General features: G+C 46.8%; 1 protein-coding gene across 21 annotated transcripts in view; it reads right to left on the bottom strand.

Annotated features, from left to right (window-relative positions):
- The window catches only part of MAGI1 (membrane associated guanylate kinase, WW and PDZ domain containing 1), a 341,064-nt gene that overhangs the window by 286,651 nt on the left and 39,889 nt on the right, over positions 1-14,524 (bottom strand). Inside the window, exon 1 of one of the 21 annotated variants that reach the window (XM_086755371.1) lies at positions 9,395-9,614. The exons of the other annotated variants lie outside the window; for them this stretch is intronic. Coding sequence (XP_086611497.1) covers positions 9,395-9,515 — 121 coding nt within the window. The 5' untranslated portion in view covers positions 9,516-9,614. Of the gene's footprint in view, positions 1-9,394; positions 9,615-14,524 lie in introns of those variants that run through there. 21 annotated transcript variants of the gene reach the window in all.

Raw genomic sequence — 14,524 nt, forward strand, 5'->3', positions numbered from 1 at the left:
TAGCAACTGACTCTGAATCAACCCACACAAGCAAAATTCCTTTGGAGCAAAACACAGGAGACCTGGGTCTCATTTCAGGTGCTGGCAAAACACACCTGCATGTTTGCTTGTGCCTCAGTTTCTCATCGATAAGGAGCAGCTGGGAAGGCCTGGTTTATTTCCTCCCTTTGCTTGCCCTGCCTGTAGCACACTTGGATAACGTACAGGCCTTTACAAGGCGTTTTTACAATACTTGAGACAACAGGGCCCCGACTTCTATTACAGCTGCTAAACAGTATCACATTGCTTGCATCACTGTAAACCCAGAACTTTGGCAAATAAGGAACAGCTTCCAAGTGACTGTCAAAAAAGGGGAAAATCTCCTGTAGTATCCAAACAGTGCCAGCAATATAACCAAAGCTGCTGGAGCCAAGACATGAAACCTTATAGATGGGAAAGGGAAACGGGCAGAAGGATGGAAACGCAGGCTGCTTTCCCGCAGCTGGAAGCGCTCATTTGGTTCGGGGACTACTGCTTCCCTGGAGTTGAAGGTTGCCAGAAATCCTGCACCAGAATCCGATCCAGTTTCCATATAGCTTCCTTGTGTCGCCCACACTCCGGCAGGAAAACCCACGCTTGGCTGAACAGCCGCCGCTCTCCCTGTCAGAGGGCTCGTCAGCCCGCTTCACAGCGGGACCCCCACAACACATCCATGTCGCACCTCAGGTGAAAATCCTAAATCAGCCGACTTCTTATAAATGTGCTATTTATGCAAGACACCAGTGCCAATCTGGCCAGACGGCCGGGACAAGGACCAAGGCTCCCGTGGGTGCCTGTGCAGCGTCTGGCATCCCCACCGGCCGGCTGGGGCAGAGCTGGCAAGCTGACTGGCACGTCAAGCTCCAGAAATACCCTCTCTTAGCATCTCTGCCTTGTAAATGATGGCATTTCCCCAGGTCTTCCCAATCTGCAAATATGCCCTTTTAATTGAGTTGGGACTTGGAGGGGTGCAGAGGCAGCCCAGTCACACTGAAGGTAGACAACTGGAGACCAGTGTTAACAGTACCTTGATCCTGGGGCTCAAACAGAAGCTGTCAGGACGAGCACAGCTAACACAAGTGAGATCCTGCCCTCTCCCTTCTTCAGATCTCCACTGGTGCTCACAAGAGCTGCAGTATCAGGCGGCTTCATTTTACTTTGAAATTTAGCTCAGGTCAAACTACCTGAAGAGGCAACAGCAGTTTGGGCTGGAGGCTGATGGAGCTGAGCGATGGAGGTGAGGCTTAGCCCTGAGCAAGAGCTGCACACCTCTGCCAGGGGCCAGGGTCACTGTCACCACGGGACACTGCTGGGCAGTGATGTTGGGGATGGAGGATGTGGTGGGACCAGGCAGGGACCAGGCAGCCTCACGCTTCACCATGGAGTAGGGAAGGGTCAACGTCCAGCTCACAAAAAAACTCAAGAAATTCAAAGACATTCAACTGAAATCAGGTCTTTCCTTACAAAGGCCCAGCAAAGTAGCCCAAGAGGACATGCCAGCCTCCACCAGAATGGCTTTGATCTACTGCTGGTCCATACTGGATGGAAAGGACGATGTGGGTTATTCACATTTCAGACAGACATGTGCAACATATTCCAAGGAAGAAAGAGTTGTGGTGCAGTGAGAGGAAGAATATACACAATAAAGTGTCCAATATTGGGAAAGCTTCATTTATGAATTGCAACATCAGAAGGCCTTTTCCCAGAGCATAGCGATTCCCATATTGGGTTAACCTGGAAATAGGTTACACTGGGAGAAAACTTGTCAAGCTTTGGGGGGTCTTTTTGTTTTTCTTCTGCTTGCTTTTTTTTGTCGTTAGCAGTTTGATGCTTTTGCCAAAATTTAGAAACCCCAGAGACCACCAGCCTTTTCACAGTAAATCAGACCTTATCAGTCCCATAACGCCTGCCCCTAAGTATCCTCAGTCTACCCAATCCCCTATGTTTCTTCCTGAACAAAGGCATAAATCATCACCAACATGCCCACATCATCCTGGATCTGGCTGCATCTGCATCATTTGTCACCACCCCATCCGTTACTTCACCTCCCAATCTGGTGCCACCCCGCATGGGCAACCTCCCACCCACGCGCACAAGGACTTGGCTTTTGGGAGCGCAGCACATCTTGAAGCCACCCAACAGGACAGTCCATGCTATAATGACCACGAAGCCACCGAGAGCTGGGCATGTGTCACCTCAGACAGGAAGATGAGGAACATCCAGGCACACCCAACAAAGGCGCACGGTGCATCTCTAGGGACCTGGACTTACAGTGTTGACTCAACAGCGTGGCAAAGAGCAAAATCCATGTTTTCCCAAAGAAGCTACTTGGAGTTCTCCAGGATTTTGCCTTTAAAAAGTCATTCACTGCAATGAATAAAGTTTTATCAAGTGCAGCAGAAAATAAACTTCAAAATGTAATCGTATGCACTTGTACTAAGAGCTTTAAAAAAGCCGTGCTGCTCAACACACCAGACTGCTGCAACCTACCCATCCCACTACACTCAGTTCTGAGCAAATACAGCACTGAACTTCTCCTTAACGACTTCAGTGCTGCCAAGACTGATGATTTTCACACATATCTGATCGTTTTCTAAAAAAATCTGGCTCCTGGAGTCACACAATAAAGTAGAAATACGCACTTTTGTTAAGTAAAAGGCTTTTAGATCATCACTTTTGTCCAGAGAACAAAAAATAAACTAACCTTTACATTACAAAACTAGAAAGATCCTAGAGCTAAAAGACCCTTCACAGCTACCATTGCTTTAAATCTCAGGGGAAGCGGGCACTAAATAAGCTAAATGCTTTTTTTTCTTCGAGCTCATCTCACAACTTAGATGTTCATGTAAGTTGTTGGGTTTTTTCCCCCCAGAAATTTATGCAGTGAGTAGTTCTGAGCAGTGAATAAACTCAAGAAAATGACAAGCTCTCTACCAATACTTCCACAATATGAAACAAGGTGACATGCACGGAATAAATTCCCAATTATTCCTTTAGTTCCTCCTGTCACTACAGAGTGCTCCATCTTTAAAATAATGAAACAGAAAAGTAAACACAATCTGGAGAGCTGTAAAATGCACAGACGAAAGGATCCATGATCCACTGTAAGATCTTCTCCTGCAAACCCTAACATTTCCAGTGGCCCTCCAGGCTCGATCCTCCTATTTGTGAGGTGAAACTCCCACTGAAAGCCAACACAGCATCGCCTGCTGGTGCCTGCCAACTCTGAGCCACCTCAGGAACTGAAACACTTCTAAAATTAAGGAAGTGCTGCCCCAACACTGAGGATGCTCCGCTTGACCTGGGACCCTCTGAGCCCCAGGGAAATTAGGCCAACAGGAGCTCTTCTCTCCTCGGCGACCAATTCACTTGGTGGCTGTGAGCAGCAAAAGGACCAAAGCTCCTCCATCATCTCCTGATCCACATTCAAGCCACCCCCAATGCTGCAGAAGAGTTTCGGAGAGACGCTTTGGAAACCTCCTCCTCCTCATGGCGACAGGACCACTGAGCTGCCTGCTACCCGAGTGTGCCACTCCTCCAGCGACAGCTGGATTCTTCCCACAGCAGAAGGTGGCTCCAAGCGCTCCGTGTCCTCACGTCAACTCTTCACCCTGTCTCATTAAGACATTCCTCCCCGCTGCCCCCTCCTTGCTGTTAACCTCCGCAAGCACTAATGGGCTCCTTTGCAAATCCGGTGCACATTCGGTCGAGCTCAGCAAGCTGGAAACGCTAATATTCTCATGCTTACACAGAAAAGTAAGTTTTACTCTAAACAGAAGTGGCAGCTTCTAATTTAAGACTATATAATTTGACTGCTAGGCACAACAAAAACTACCTATTTCCTATGTCGGCAAATCTGTTATAACATCGTCTCCATATGCAATTTCAAATAAAGGCGACCGACTTCTGCATCACACGGAGAGTGCACGGCTTCCCTTTGCTGCTCACCCCTTCTTCTGCTGGGGCTCCCTCCCTGGCAGCCCTGCTGTATTTTTTTATGGATTAAATTCCACTCCCTCTGCTAATGCCATCAACCAGTCACCAAGAGCAAGAACTGCATCGAATTATTTCATCCAGAGTCAGGGGAGCAGGCAGAGGGGAGGCAGCCAGGGACCAGAATCCCACACGACCCTAGACACACACAGGGCTTCTCAGCTGCTTTTTAAAAATGCTTAAAAAGTCTTCTTTACACATGTGTACATGTATTTATATATGCTTACACATATGTACACAAACATACACATGCACCCCTATAAAATGTGGGTTTAAATTGCGCACACTGTCGCTGGTCGAAGCCGGTGTACTGCTGCTCCACTCCCCAGGCAGGATCGGGGCTCTCTGCACCCCACATTGCACCTTTTCCTCACTGAAACGCAGGAAAGCAAAGCTTCCCACTTCCAGGCACCAGACCCCGGTGTGAACTGGGCACAACCTCACTCCAGTGGGAAACGTCCCCACCGCATGGATGCGGAGCACAATGCACACAGCTTTGTCTGCTTTATTTTCCAACCCGCTGAATTTCCAGGATATGTTTAGCTGTTATACACGGACCCCAGATCCACAATCCCACCCTCAGCAGTCGTTGTGGTATTTACAGCAGATGTCACAGCTCCGTAAAAAGGTAAAACAATTCAGACATCCCAAATTGGGGCTGCAGGAAGGTGAAGCAGAGCCCAACCCCTGCACCCAACTGCAGCCGGGCTTGGACTATCATCTGCGGATGCAGCACCCACACACGCGGTGAAGAGCCAGGTCTCAGCGTACAGCAGCTTAAGGAAATTTCAAGCGTTACCACATTGGCATTAAAAAAGCTGTCAGCTTCCTGTGAGTCAAGCAGCAGAGGCTGAAATTCAGTGTATAAAGGATGATTAAATATAAGTGACTTAAATTATACATTCCAGTTGCTGGAACTGACACCATTTAAAACACAGCATCTATTCCCCGTTTCCTCTGACACTGATTACTATCCAGCAAAAGCTGAGCATTTTCTTACAGGCACTCGAGTACCAAACTAGGAATTTATAAATTGGAGATAATTAAAAGGTTTTCAATTACAAATAGACTAAACAAATCCACATTCCATGGGCCACCTGAGAACACTTAGACAGTCAAAATGGACATTTTATACCTGAAAACCTGCCTGCTCTCTACCAAGGCTGCTAATTGAGGCTTGGAGCTATTTTACAGTGGATTCACAATCCAACATTTGCTCAAGCGGTGGATGACCAGAGACAGACTCGGGACTCGTCGTTAACTCTCCCACACAGAGCTCTGTAAGCTGAGGCTCTATTAAGCCGACACAAATAAATTGCCTGTTTCTCCTTGATAAATATACGGAGCGACTTGCAAGACATTACCTTTCAAGTTTCAGAGACAAGGAGCTGTACAGTTTTCTTGGCTACCAATGACAGTGCTTTAGCAGGAGCAAGAAAAGGAAGCACGAGGCCATCAGAACTGGAAAGCCCCTTCCCCATCCACCCAGAGCCCCTTCCAGAGGCTAGTTTGGTCAGCCCTAATTCCTGATAGACCAGCAGCTCCTTGCAACTGGGGCCACACTGTGGCCTGGAGGTCAGATACCCCAGCCTGGAGCATCTGGGTATTTGCCTTTGCCTCAGACAGAAATCATGCTGGTGGTGCAAGCAGTAGACACCAAGCTCGTAAGGTTCAAGGAAAGCCCTCTGAGACCACTTAGCTGCCTAAAATGGCTGGGGAGGAAGATTTTCTACTGAATTTAGCCTACAGAACCAGGAGAAACCCATGAAGTATCAGTCGTATCTTCTAGCTGAGAACAAGCTCTTACCCAGCATTTCTAACGCACGGAGCTCAAAGCGCTCTGCAAGAGTCACCGACCCCTTGCCTTACGTAGGGAACTGAGAAACAAGTCAGCCTCTTGGCAGCCCTGGGGCAAACCAATTGTGATGGATGGCCACCCACTGCACTAGGCTGCCAGCCACCAAGGTCATGGTCCTCTCCTTACACCTTGCCGTGTGCCCTTTGGCACAGACACACCATGTTTGAACAACTTCTGCTCATCTTCAGGCTGGAACACCGAGTGCCTGCAAGCTCCTTGGGCTTCAGCTGTCTTGAGAGACGACATTATCCTGGACCAAAAAGAAACCTAGCAAATGATGGTGGAAGTGCTTCAGCATACTGGGATGACGGCTGGAGCCATGGCAGGGAGAGCTAGGCCTCGATGCTACAACTTTATCTCCATTTTATAAACCAGAAAAAATTGAGGGATGGCAAAGAAAAGCAACTTGCTGCTGTGCAGAGATCGTGAGAGCAAAGCCACTCAAACCCCTTCCTGTGTCCTGGTCTCGTGCAGGATGCCCGACTCTCCACCCCAATGACAATGTACATGAAGGGATTCACACCTGCCAGTGCAACAGCAGATGATGGAATTGTGCATGGGCATCTCGGTAACTTTGAAAAAGGTCCTTTTAACATGATTCTTCCTCCCTTCCCTGAAATTTGCAAGCCAGAAAAAGCAGTATCAATCTCACTGCTTGGCAGAAATAAGATAGAGACTGATTTAGCACAGAAATCTCAGGGAAGGAGTCTCCAAGGAACCTCTTCATTCAAACAAGGATCCTTACAAAACACCAGGAAAAAGAGAAAAAGAAAAAAAAAAAAAAGCCTAATCCTGGATCTTCACTGTCAGCAGGAGCACAGAGCAGCATAGACTCAAAAAAGGAGAAGAGGCTCTGAGATAGAGGAGAGCTGTGGCTGCAAGCATGAGACAGAGGGAGAGAAAAAGCAATGAGCAATGCAAACAGCGGCAAACATAAACAGTGACTCATGACACACAGCAAATAAACAGAGCTGTAACAGTTTTTGCAATTGTAATTCAAACCAAAATAAACAAGAATGACAGTCCAGCACAACAAAAGCGAGGATGACAGCGATGGGAGGGGGCTGTGGGGAGACTCCATCCCATTCACATCTATTGCTCTCGTAATATCCTGAATGAGCAGCTCCAGAAAGAAACAGAGAGAGGGAAGGGAAAGTGTATGGGACAGCAGCAATTTCTTGTGATCTACATCTGTTTGAAGTTTTCATGACTGCACTGAGAGCAGAATTTATATCCCAAAGCCATGTAACTGCCTGCAACACTGCTACTGGTTTTGACTCCCAACCGCTGAAAACACCTCTAGCAACAGAAATAAAAAAGTCCAGCTTGGTGGATTAATGAGTAAAATAGACTCTGCGTGGTGGGTGGATGGACAGAAGGTAACAGAACGGGGAGAGAAATCACACCATCGGCAAGAGGCACTGGTTTAACTGCTCTGCAAATCCTCTGGTGAAGCAGATTCACAATTTCTTTTGCTTTTGCTTCATTACCCTCCTAGTGAGAAACTCTCCCCCAATACACACCTTGAATATTTTTTCCAGGCAAATACAGGTACTTTTCCCCAGTGAGTACTAAAAGCTGGTCATCATCCTGTTTACAGAAATCTTTTATGCATCAGAAAACGTACTGCCTGCACTCAGGCTTCTATTTCCAAATACAATTCCTTCAGCTTTCCCCCTCTGGCCTCATTTGCTGAGTCTCCCACCTGTGCGGTTCAGCTCCAGACTTGCAAGTGTTGACCGCTTTCCTCCTGCCTTGCACCGGCCAGCACCCCTCAGTGCAGCAGGAAGCAATTTCCAGCCTTGTCTTACATACAATGCTTCTGTAATGATGACTCAGAGAGATCTGACTCCTTTTCTCAAACCTCAGTATCCCGTTGACTTGGAGCTGGCCATCCAGAACAGCTCCCATCACCACGTACCACCCTGTCCCGCTGCTCCTCCTCCTCATTCAGCTCCTGCTCCCTCCAGATCCACCATGACACCATCCTCTTCCCTACATCTCAATGTGCTGGTGCCCCATCAGTTTTGCTGCTCACCAAGATGATGTGAAATTCTGCTCCTAAGCCTTAGTCATATCAGCAGTCCCTCTCATGCACAAACCAGTTATCCCATTAAATAGCCAAGTTGGACAGATCTGCCTAATTTTTTGTCTTTGTAATTCAGCTTTTCTTCTGGACTCCCATCTTCATCCTCCTCTCTGCTGTTCATAAATTGCTCTGGAACATTTTTGAGGAATAAGGGTCAGATTCTCTGATCCTTCATTTTCTGGATCTTCCCTTTACCTCCCATTGAAGGCCTGGAGTGGGCTTTGCTCTGTTCCTCTTCCCTCCCCACCACATCCCCAGGGAACATCAATAGCAATTACCAGTGGTTCAGAGCTTGCTGATATCAGGTTTTCCTCAAGTCACCCAGAATAATTTCACCAAGCCCAGCTAACACAACCATGGGATAATCTCTTCCTTCTCTACTCACATTCCCTTACCTCCCCTATTTGAAAAAGCGACACGTCTGTGTTTGTCATTAGTGTTACAGTTTTGTGAGGACCAAAGCAGAGGAAGCACAGAGCACGTCCGCCTCCCGCAACCCCTCATCTCTCCAGCCTTGCTCTGCTCCTCTATGGCCTTTCTCACACATTACACTTTTTTTTTTTTTTTGCGAGAACTTCTCCCAGTTTGGAAGCTTTCAAATAAATAGTTTTTCCACTAGAGGGCACAAAGACAATTTCTCCTAAATGGAAACTGATTTTAGAAGGATTAATAAAATAATTACTAACATCTCAGGAAAAGTATCTCAAACTCCAATAAATGAACACTTAATAAATTGAGATGTAGTTCCAACTCCCCAGGTACCCACAACACCACCAAACTCCTCTAACATGTAGAGATTGAAAAGCTAGAAATCCAAAAGTGACACTACTCTAACAAGATCTCCTATACAACACTAAGCGCTTTATCCAGCAATTTTTACGCTGCCCACAATTTCTCGTTAGGCACAAATTACAGTATTAACACACCAACGGAGACAGAAAATCCATCCTACTATTTTCTAGGTTGAACTCATCCAAATTCAGCCTCAAGTCAATGAACTTTTTAATCCCTTTGTTTCCTAGATCAAAGGAAATTCTCTACCAGCAAAAATCTTCTGTTTGCGGATAGTTTTAGATCATGATAAGTCACCTTTGACCTGTCTTGGGTAAGCTAAAGAGATTTTAACCTTTAAGGCTCTTCTATACAAGCCAGCTTTTCCAGCTTTAAAGCTTGTCTAGTAAACTTCTTACAGCTTGTATCTATAACTGTGACACCTTAACCAGTTCCTCACCAAGGAATGTGGCTGGTCCGTAAAAACGTACAAACTTAACAGGAAAGCAATCAAGCCAAACATTTGGTTACACAAACCCAACGAGTGGGCCGACAGCGATAATTTCAGAGCACCACGTGTGCTGAGAGCACCGTGGCCCCCAGGGCCCATCAGCCTCCCCTGCCCCACCAACAGCTTTGGGTGCAGACGCCTTGCATTGACCTACCTTGCCGACTTCTGTAATCCCGGCAGCCCGCTCTGTCGGGGCCCAGGCCCAGGAGATGTGCAAGTGCGTGGTAGCCCACTCGTGTGCGGGTGCCTACACGCACACCCACGCTCCCCTCCATGACCGGCTGCCCTTCCACGCACGCTCGCTCCTCCAGCCCGAGGGCAGCGAGGTTTGCTTTCTGCCCACCGCTGCCTGTGGATTTCCACTGACTGGAAAGCTTGGCTGGAGCGGAGTGAGCCCAGAGACTTTTGCTAATGGAAGAAGAGAGACAATAGCGATACGCAGGTGCTTCCTCCCATTTAAAGTGTTTACTTGCGCAGCTTAACAGAGTGACGCTATTGTGAATTAGGTCTGCATGCTGCTTTACAGAGTTCAAAAGGTAGCAAGTAACAAAAGGAACCCCAAAATACTGCTTATTAAATTAAATGCTGCAGATTAAGTATTATTTTTTTCTTCCCTTTTAAACTCTGCTTCCTTTGCCAACGCCAAGTCAGAGGATTTTTCCAACCATACAATAAAAGCAGTTTTGAATGGGAAATGATACATACTATACCGAAACAAAACAAAACATCTAACACAAAAGCAAAGAATTTATCAGTATATCTCCACTGCCTATGCCCAGCTCCCTGCGGCATGGAAAGGACAACTCTGTCAGCGAGCAGCGAAGGCAGAACTCGAGACCATTATAACTGCACAGGAGTTAAAAAAAAAGAAAATATCAAAAACAGTAAGAGGGAAGGTATGGTACAGTTAAGCCACAACACAGAGTTAAGGAAAACATCAGTCCAAAAGAGGAACAAAGGCTTAGCACCAGAACAGGGAAGGAAGGAAAAAAAAAAAAAAAAAAAAGCATCTGATTCTAGTTTTGTCGTCCGAAGCTTACATTACACAAATCGAGATGTTTACTAGAGGTGCCAGGCACTCAAATCCATGGTTGGACCTTGTACGCAGGAAGTATCGGATACGCTGAACGTCTTGCAGTTCCCCCAGCAGCCAGTGCAGGCTCAAAGATGCTCAGCACTTACCAGTAAAACAGTAACAACAACAACAACAATAATAAGAAATGGCAGGACATTTTTTCTAGTATCTAAATAAACTCAGAAATCCAACTTTATACACACTGATCTGTGAGAATCTCAGTCCTTCCCAAGCACCACTTCTTTAATATTTGAGAAGTTTCAAACAAAAATCCACATTTTCAAGTTCCTGCAACTTAAGACTGCACCTCACTTTCATGTAAAACTACACCAGAAAAAGCCAGATGTGCTGAAATCGACAGAACACACACCTTCTCATTCAACCCCATTCTCTTAACATCGAAATAAATAGAATTGAGTCCTTTTGTCTGAGTGCTGTATTATTTTGTCCTCTCCTCATGGTTGCAGCTGAGGTTCCATTGATTTTCCTTCTTGGTGGGAACAGACCAAATGAGATTCAGCACTTTGCTCTCCCACTGGTCTCTTCTGTTGAGGTCTGGTGGGACAATTATTCAGAGAATGTCAGATCCAGACTCCTTCCATTCGCTATCATCAGTGAAACTAGAAATGGCAATTTAAAGCCCCCATTTCCATTGCCCCATCACAGACACGTGCTAAGGGAAGTGGCAAGTGGTGCTTTCATCGACACAGTGACGTGAATACAATGACTTAAAATCCACGTTAATAATCTTAGAATTGCCTTCATGCAGCTCAGTGAGCCTGTGTCCAGGTTACTGGCCTTCTCCTTGAAGTAACCTAAGAACATCGGCAGATGCGTGCCTAAAAACAGCTGCAGCACCTCAGGAACCCAGCTGCTAACAGTTTGGACCCAACTTATTTTACCTGTGCTGAAATCGTCTGTCAGCACTCTCAGCCCCCAGACACTCTCTTCTCATTTGAAACAGCACTATCAAACAGCAGATGGGCTTCACAACCTCTTAAACCACCCTGTCTGTTCTGTGAACAAGTGTCTGGCAAGCAAAGGCTAAATGAGCATCTATAGTTTTCTCCAAGTTACCCACAGAAATGAAGACAAGGCATTGTGCGCTGCACGTTCTCGGGTACTAACTCCAATCCAGGGTAACTGCTAGGCGGTCTCTGCCCCAGATCACTCAGCATCACCAGGAACAACACATCCCGAGTCGCTCCACCGCCCCTGCCAGCAGCCCTGCAGTGGGGGACCAGGGACCTTGCGAGGTGGCAGTCAGGAGGACAGCACTCCTGGGTCTCTTTTACTGTTGGTTTTAGTCTATAGTCTTGCCGGACTCAAGTCTACCACTTCACGCAGTTCCTGAAGGGACGTAAGATGCCATTGCTTTAGAGAAGATCCAATGGAGAAACAATTTAATGCACATACACTGAATGAAAGCATCCAGGTGAAAGTAACTTCATTCTCCAGCGGTGACTTATGGATGCTCAAAGACGCTGAGATTTATTACTTACTGCCTTGGGCCAGTAGAAGGACAGCGAGAGGAGAACAGAATTTCTGGCTGTAAAACATCTTAAATGCCAAAACCCAGATAAATCTTCAGAAGATCTGTTACTTGTACTTGCTCTGAAGCTGCAAGAAGAGGGTTGGACAGAGGCCCAAGACATTGCTGAGAACCCCCAACCTCCTCCAGGACAGCGATGCAAGTCCAGGGCTTGGTCCCACCAGGGCAGGAGGGCGGCTGTGGGAAAGCTGCCCTTCCCAGTGCCGCTGCTGGGCACTGTGTGCCCTACACCAAACCCTGCATGGTTCAGTGGGATGGTGGGATCAAGTGGCACAAACTGGGAAGAATATTAGGAAAGGCTTTTCCAAAGCTCTTAGTCTGACAGAAGAGGACAAGTCCTGGCTTACAAACAACAACTATAAGAAAACATCCCTGTGGGAAAATACACTTCTTCAAAATCCTGAGCTATTTTTTTTTTTTTGTTTAAATGACCAACAATAGAAGATATCATTCACCCTGAAGGTCTGCAGCCTGGAAGACCTGAATTCTGCAAGTAGCAACACAAAGAAGTTGGAAGCAAAGACAACTTCGGCAAGAGTCGGCAAGAAGAACAAATTAAAGGTTCTCATTGTGGTAAATGAGGCTTTCAAACAGACCAGCAGTAACACAATGTTCAAAACTTTGTTACATTACTTTTATGATTCCTCCCAGCACCATGCAACAAAACATATGAGCTGTAATCAATTTCTTACAGCCTTACATAAACATCATAGGAGTGTTGTCCTCTGTAACACTTCTTGCTCTCAAGGCTGTAATAAATAAGCCAGTTAAAACCCTGGCTGCCGCTTTGTCTCCTATCTTGCTGTCTCAAGTCACTGCTTTTATGTCTTTTAAGCTACCGGTGTAACCACTCTCAGCTTCCACAAACACTTTAAACATAACCTGTAGCTAAACTCCAGGCAGAACGAAGCATTTTACACTCACAGGGGAGGAGTGGAAAGGAAAAGCTATTTGCCACTGTTAACACCACCTTCCTTTCATCTACAAGCTCTCCCCACCATCAGGGAAGGGAATTCCGGTAACAAATCCCTCAGCCAACCAAAGAGAATTGGGCCTGGAAAATCCAGGAGACAGCAGTCACTACAGTCACATTTCCAAAAGCTGCATAACAGGCACCCTGCCCACGGGCACATGGACCAACGAGGATGCTATCAGTGGCCCTTGCTTGTAGTTGGCAAGCCAGCTTCTCCAGGGTCACCTCACTGCTCAAGGACAATGTTGTGGTTGCAACTCAGGGAAGCAGGAGAGGACCAGGAGGCTCAGCTCCAGGAGAGGCACGTGCCAATGAATATCCATCTTTTGAAGGTAGAGGCCTTTTTGGAGGCAAATCACTCTCCTTCAGGACCTCACTTCAGCCAGCCCTCAGGCCCTGCCCAAAGCACCTCACACAGCAGATCCAGGCATATCTATCAAGCTGGGTCCCAAATTGCTAGGACACCTGAGAGAGGAATTGCCTGGGCACACTTTGGGGTCCAGACTTGAGGTGAAAGCTGAGCTGGGCCCCTGGACACTCAGAAAGCCATGTGTCACTTCAGCACTGAAGTGTCTTGCTTCATGGCATTGGCTTCGTTTAGTCTAAGAGGAAAGACCACAGTTTGTCAGAACATAGATCCACCTACTCCATAGTCCCATCTTGAGGAACATCAGCAGCGACTGCTTCAGGAGGAGTACTAGGAGAGGACAAGTGCGTGGTGGTGCTTCCCCAGAACTGCATTTGGCAGAGGCAGCGGCTCAAGAACCACCTGAGCCAGAAGTGTTATCTTTGTATAGCCCTGGTTGGGTTTCTCCCTATCATTCTCTCCTCCATTCTCCCTCTGTTTCATCCAGGGAACGGCAAATTCACCCCAAAACTATGATAAAGCACTGGAGAGGGCAGGGAGCAGGAGGAGAGAAGAGACATCTGAGTCGACTTCAAAGGTTTCACATCCTTTGAACACTTCACTCATGCATAATTGAAAGGGCTATGTGTTTGGATTACAAGAAAGTAGATTTTTTTTTTTTTTCCCCCACTACCAGACCCATCACGTGAGGGATGCTGTCATACAATAGCCTTGGGGGAGGTTTGCAAACTTGGAGAATTTACTGAGAAGCAAAGTAAACTACTACTGACAGCATGTGGACCAGAGCCCAGATCCTCGAGAGGTTCTGACAATGGGAGGACCCAGAAAAAATAAGCCAGCCTTGACCCACCATCAAGGGAGGCCAAGAGGAGTACATGCACGTATTTTATTTCACACTAACCTCCATTTGACCAGTTACGCAAATAAATCTCTGCTTCTCCTAAGTACAATTCTAGAGACAGGGAGAATTTGGAAGACTTCACAGCACAGCCAGACCTGCTGGTCACTGCACTGGGGCTGAATTCAAGGGTTTCAATAAATGAAGTATTAAGCAGGCAAGAATGACACATACAGCCTACAAACCAAGAGAAACTGCATCCCAAAGAAGTAATTCAAGCTTAGAAGAGCAGAAAGTAAAAAGGTACTTAGGGATTTGATATGTGATCACAACGAACTCATTTCCTCGTGGGCAGAGAAGCAGTAGCTGGTCCCTGGAGAATATATCCCAGGGCAGGAGAGACACGGGAGTGAGGTGTCCCCACAGCCCCAGCACCGACCCAACAGGGACCAGACACGCTCATCGTTGCAGGCAGCATG

The sequence above is a fragment of the Chlamydotis macqueenii genome, chromosome 10 (assembly GCF_036417535.1).
Source record: "Chlamydotis macqueenii isolate bChlMac1 chromosome 10, bChlMac1.mat, whole genome shotgun sequence".
Lineage (NCBI taxonomy): Eukaryota > Metazoa > Chordata > Aves > Otidiformes > Otididae > Chlamydotis > Chlamydotis macqueenii.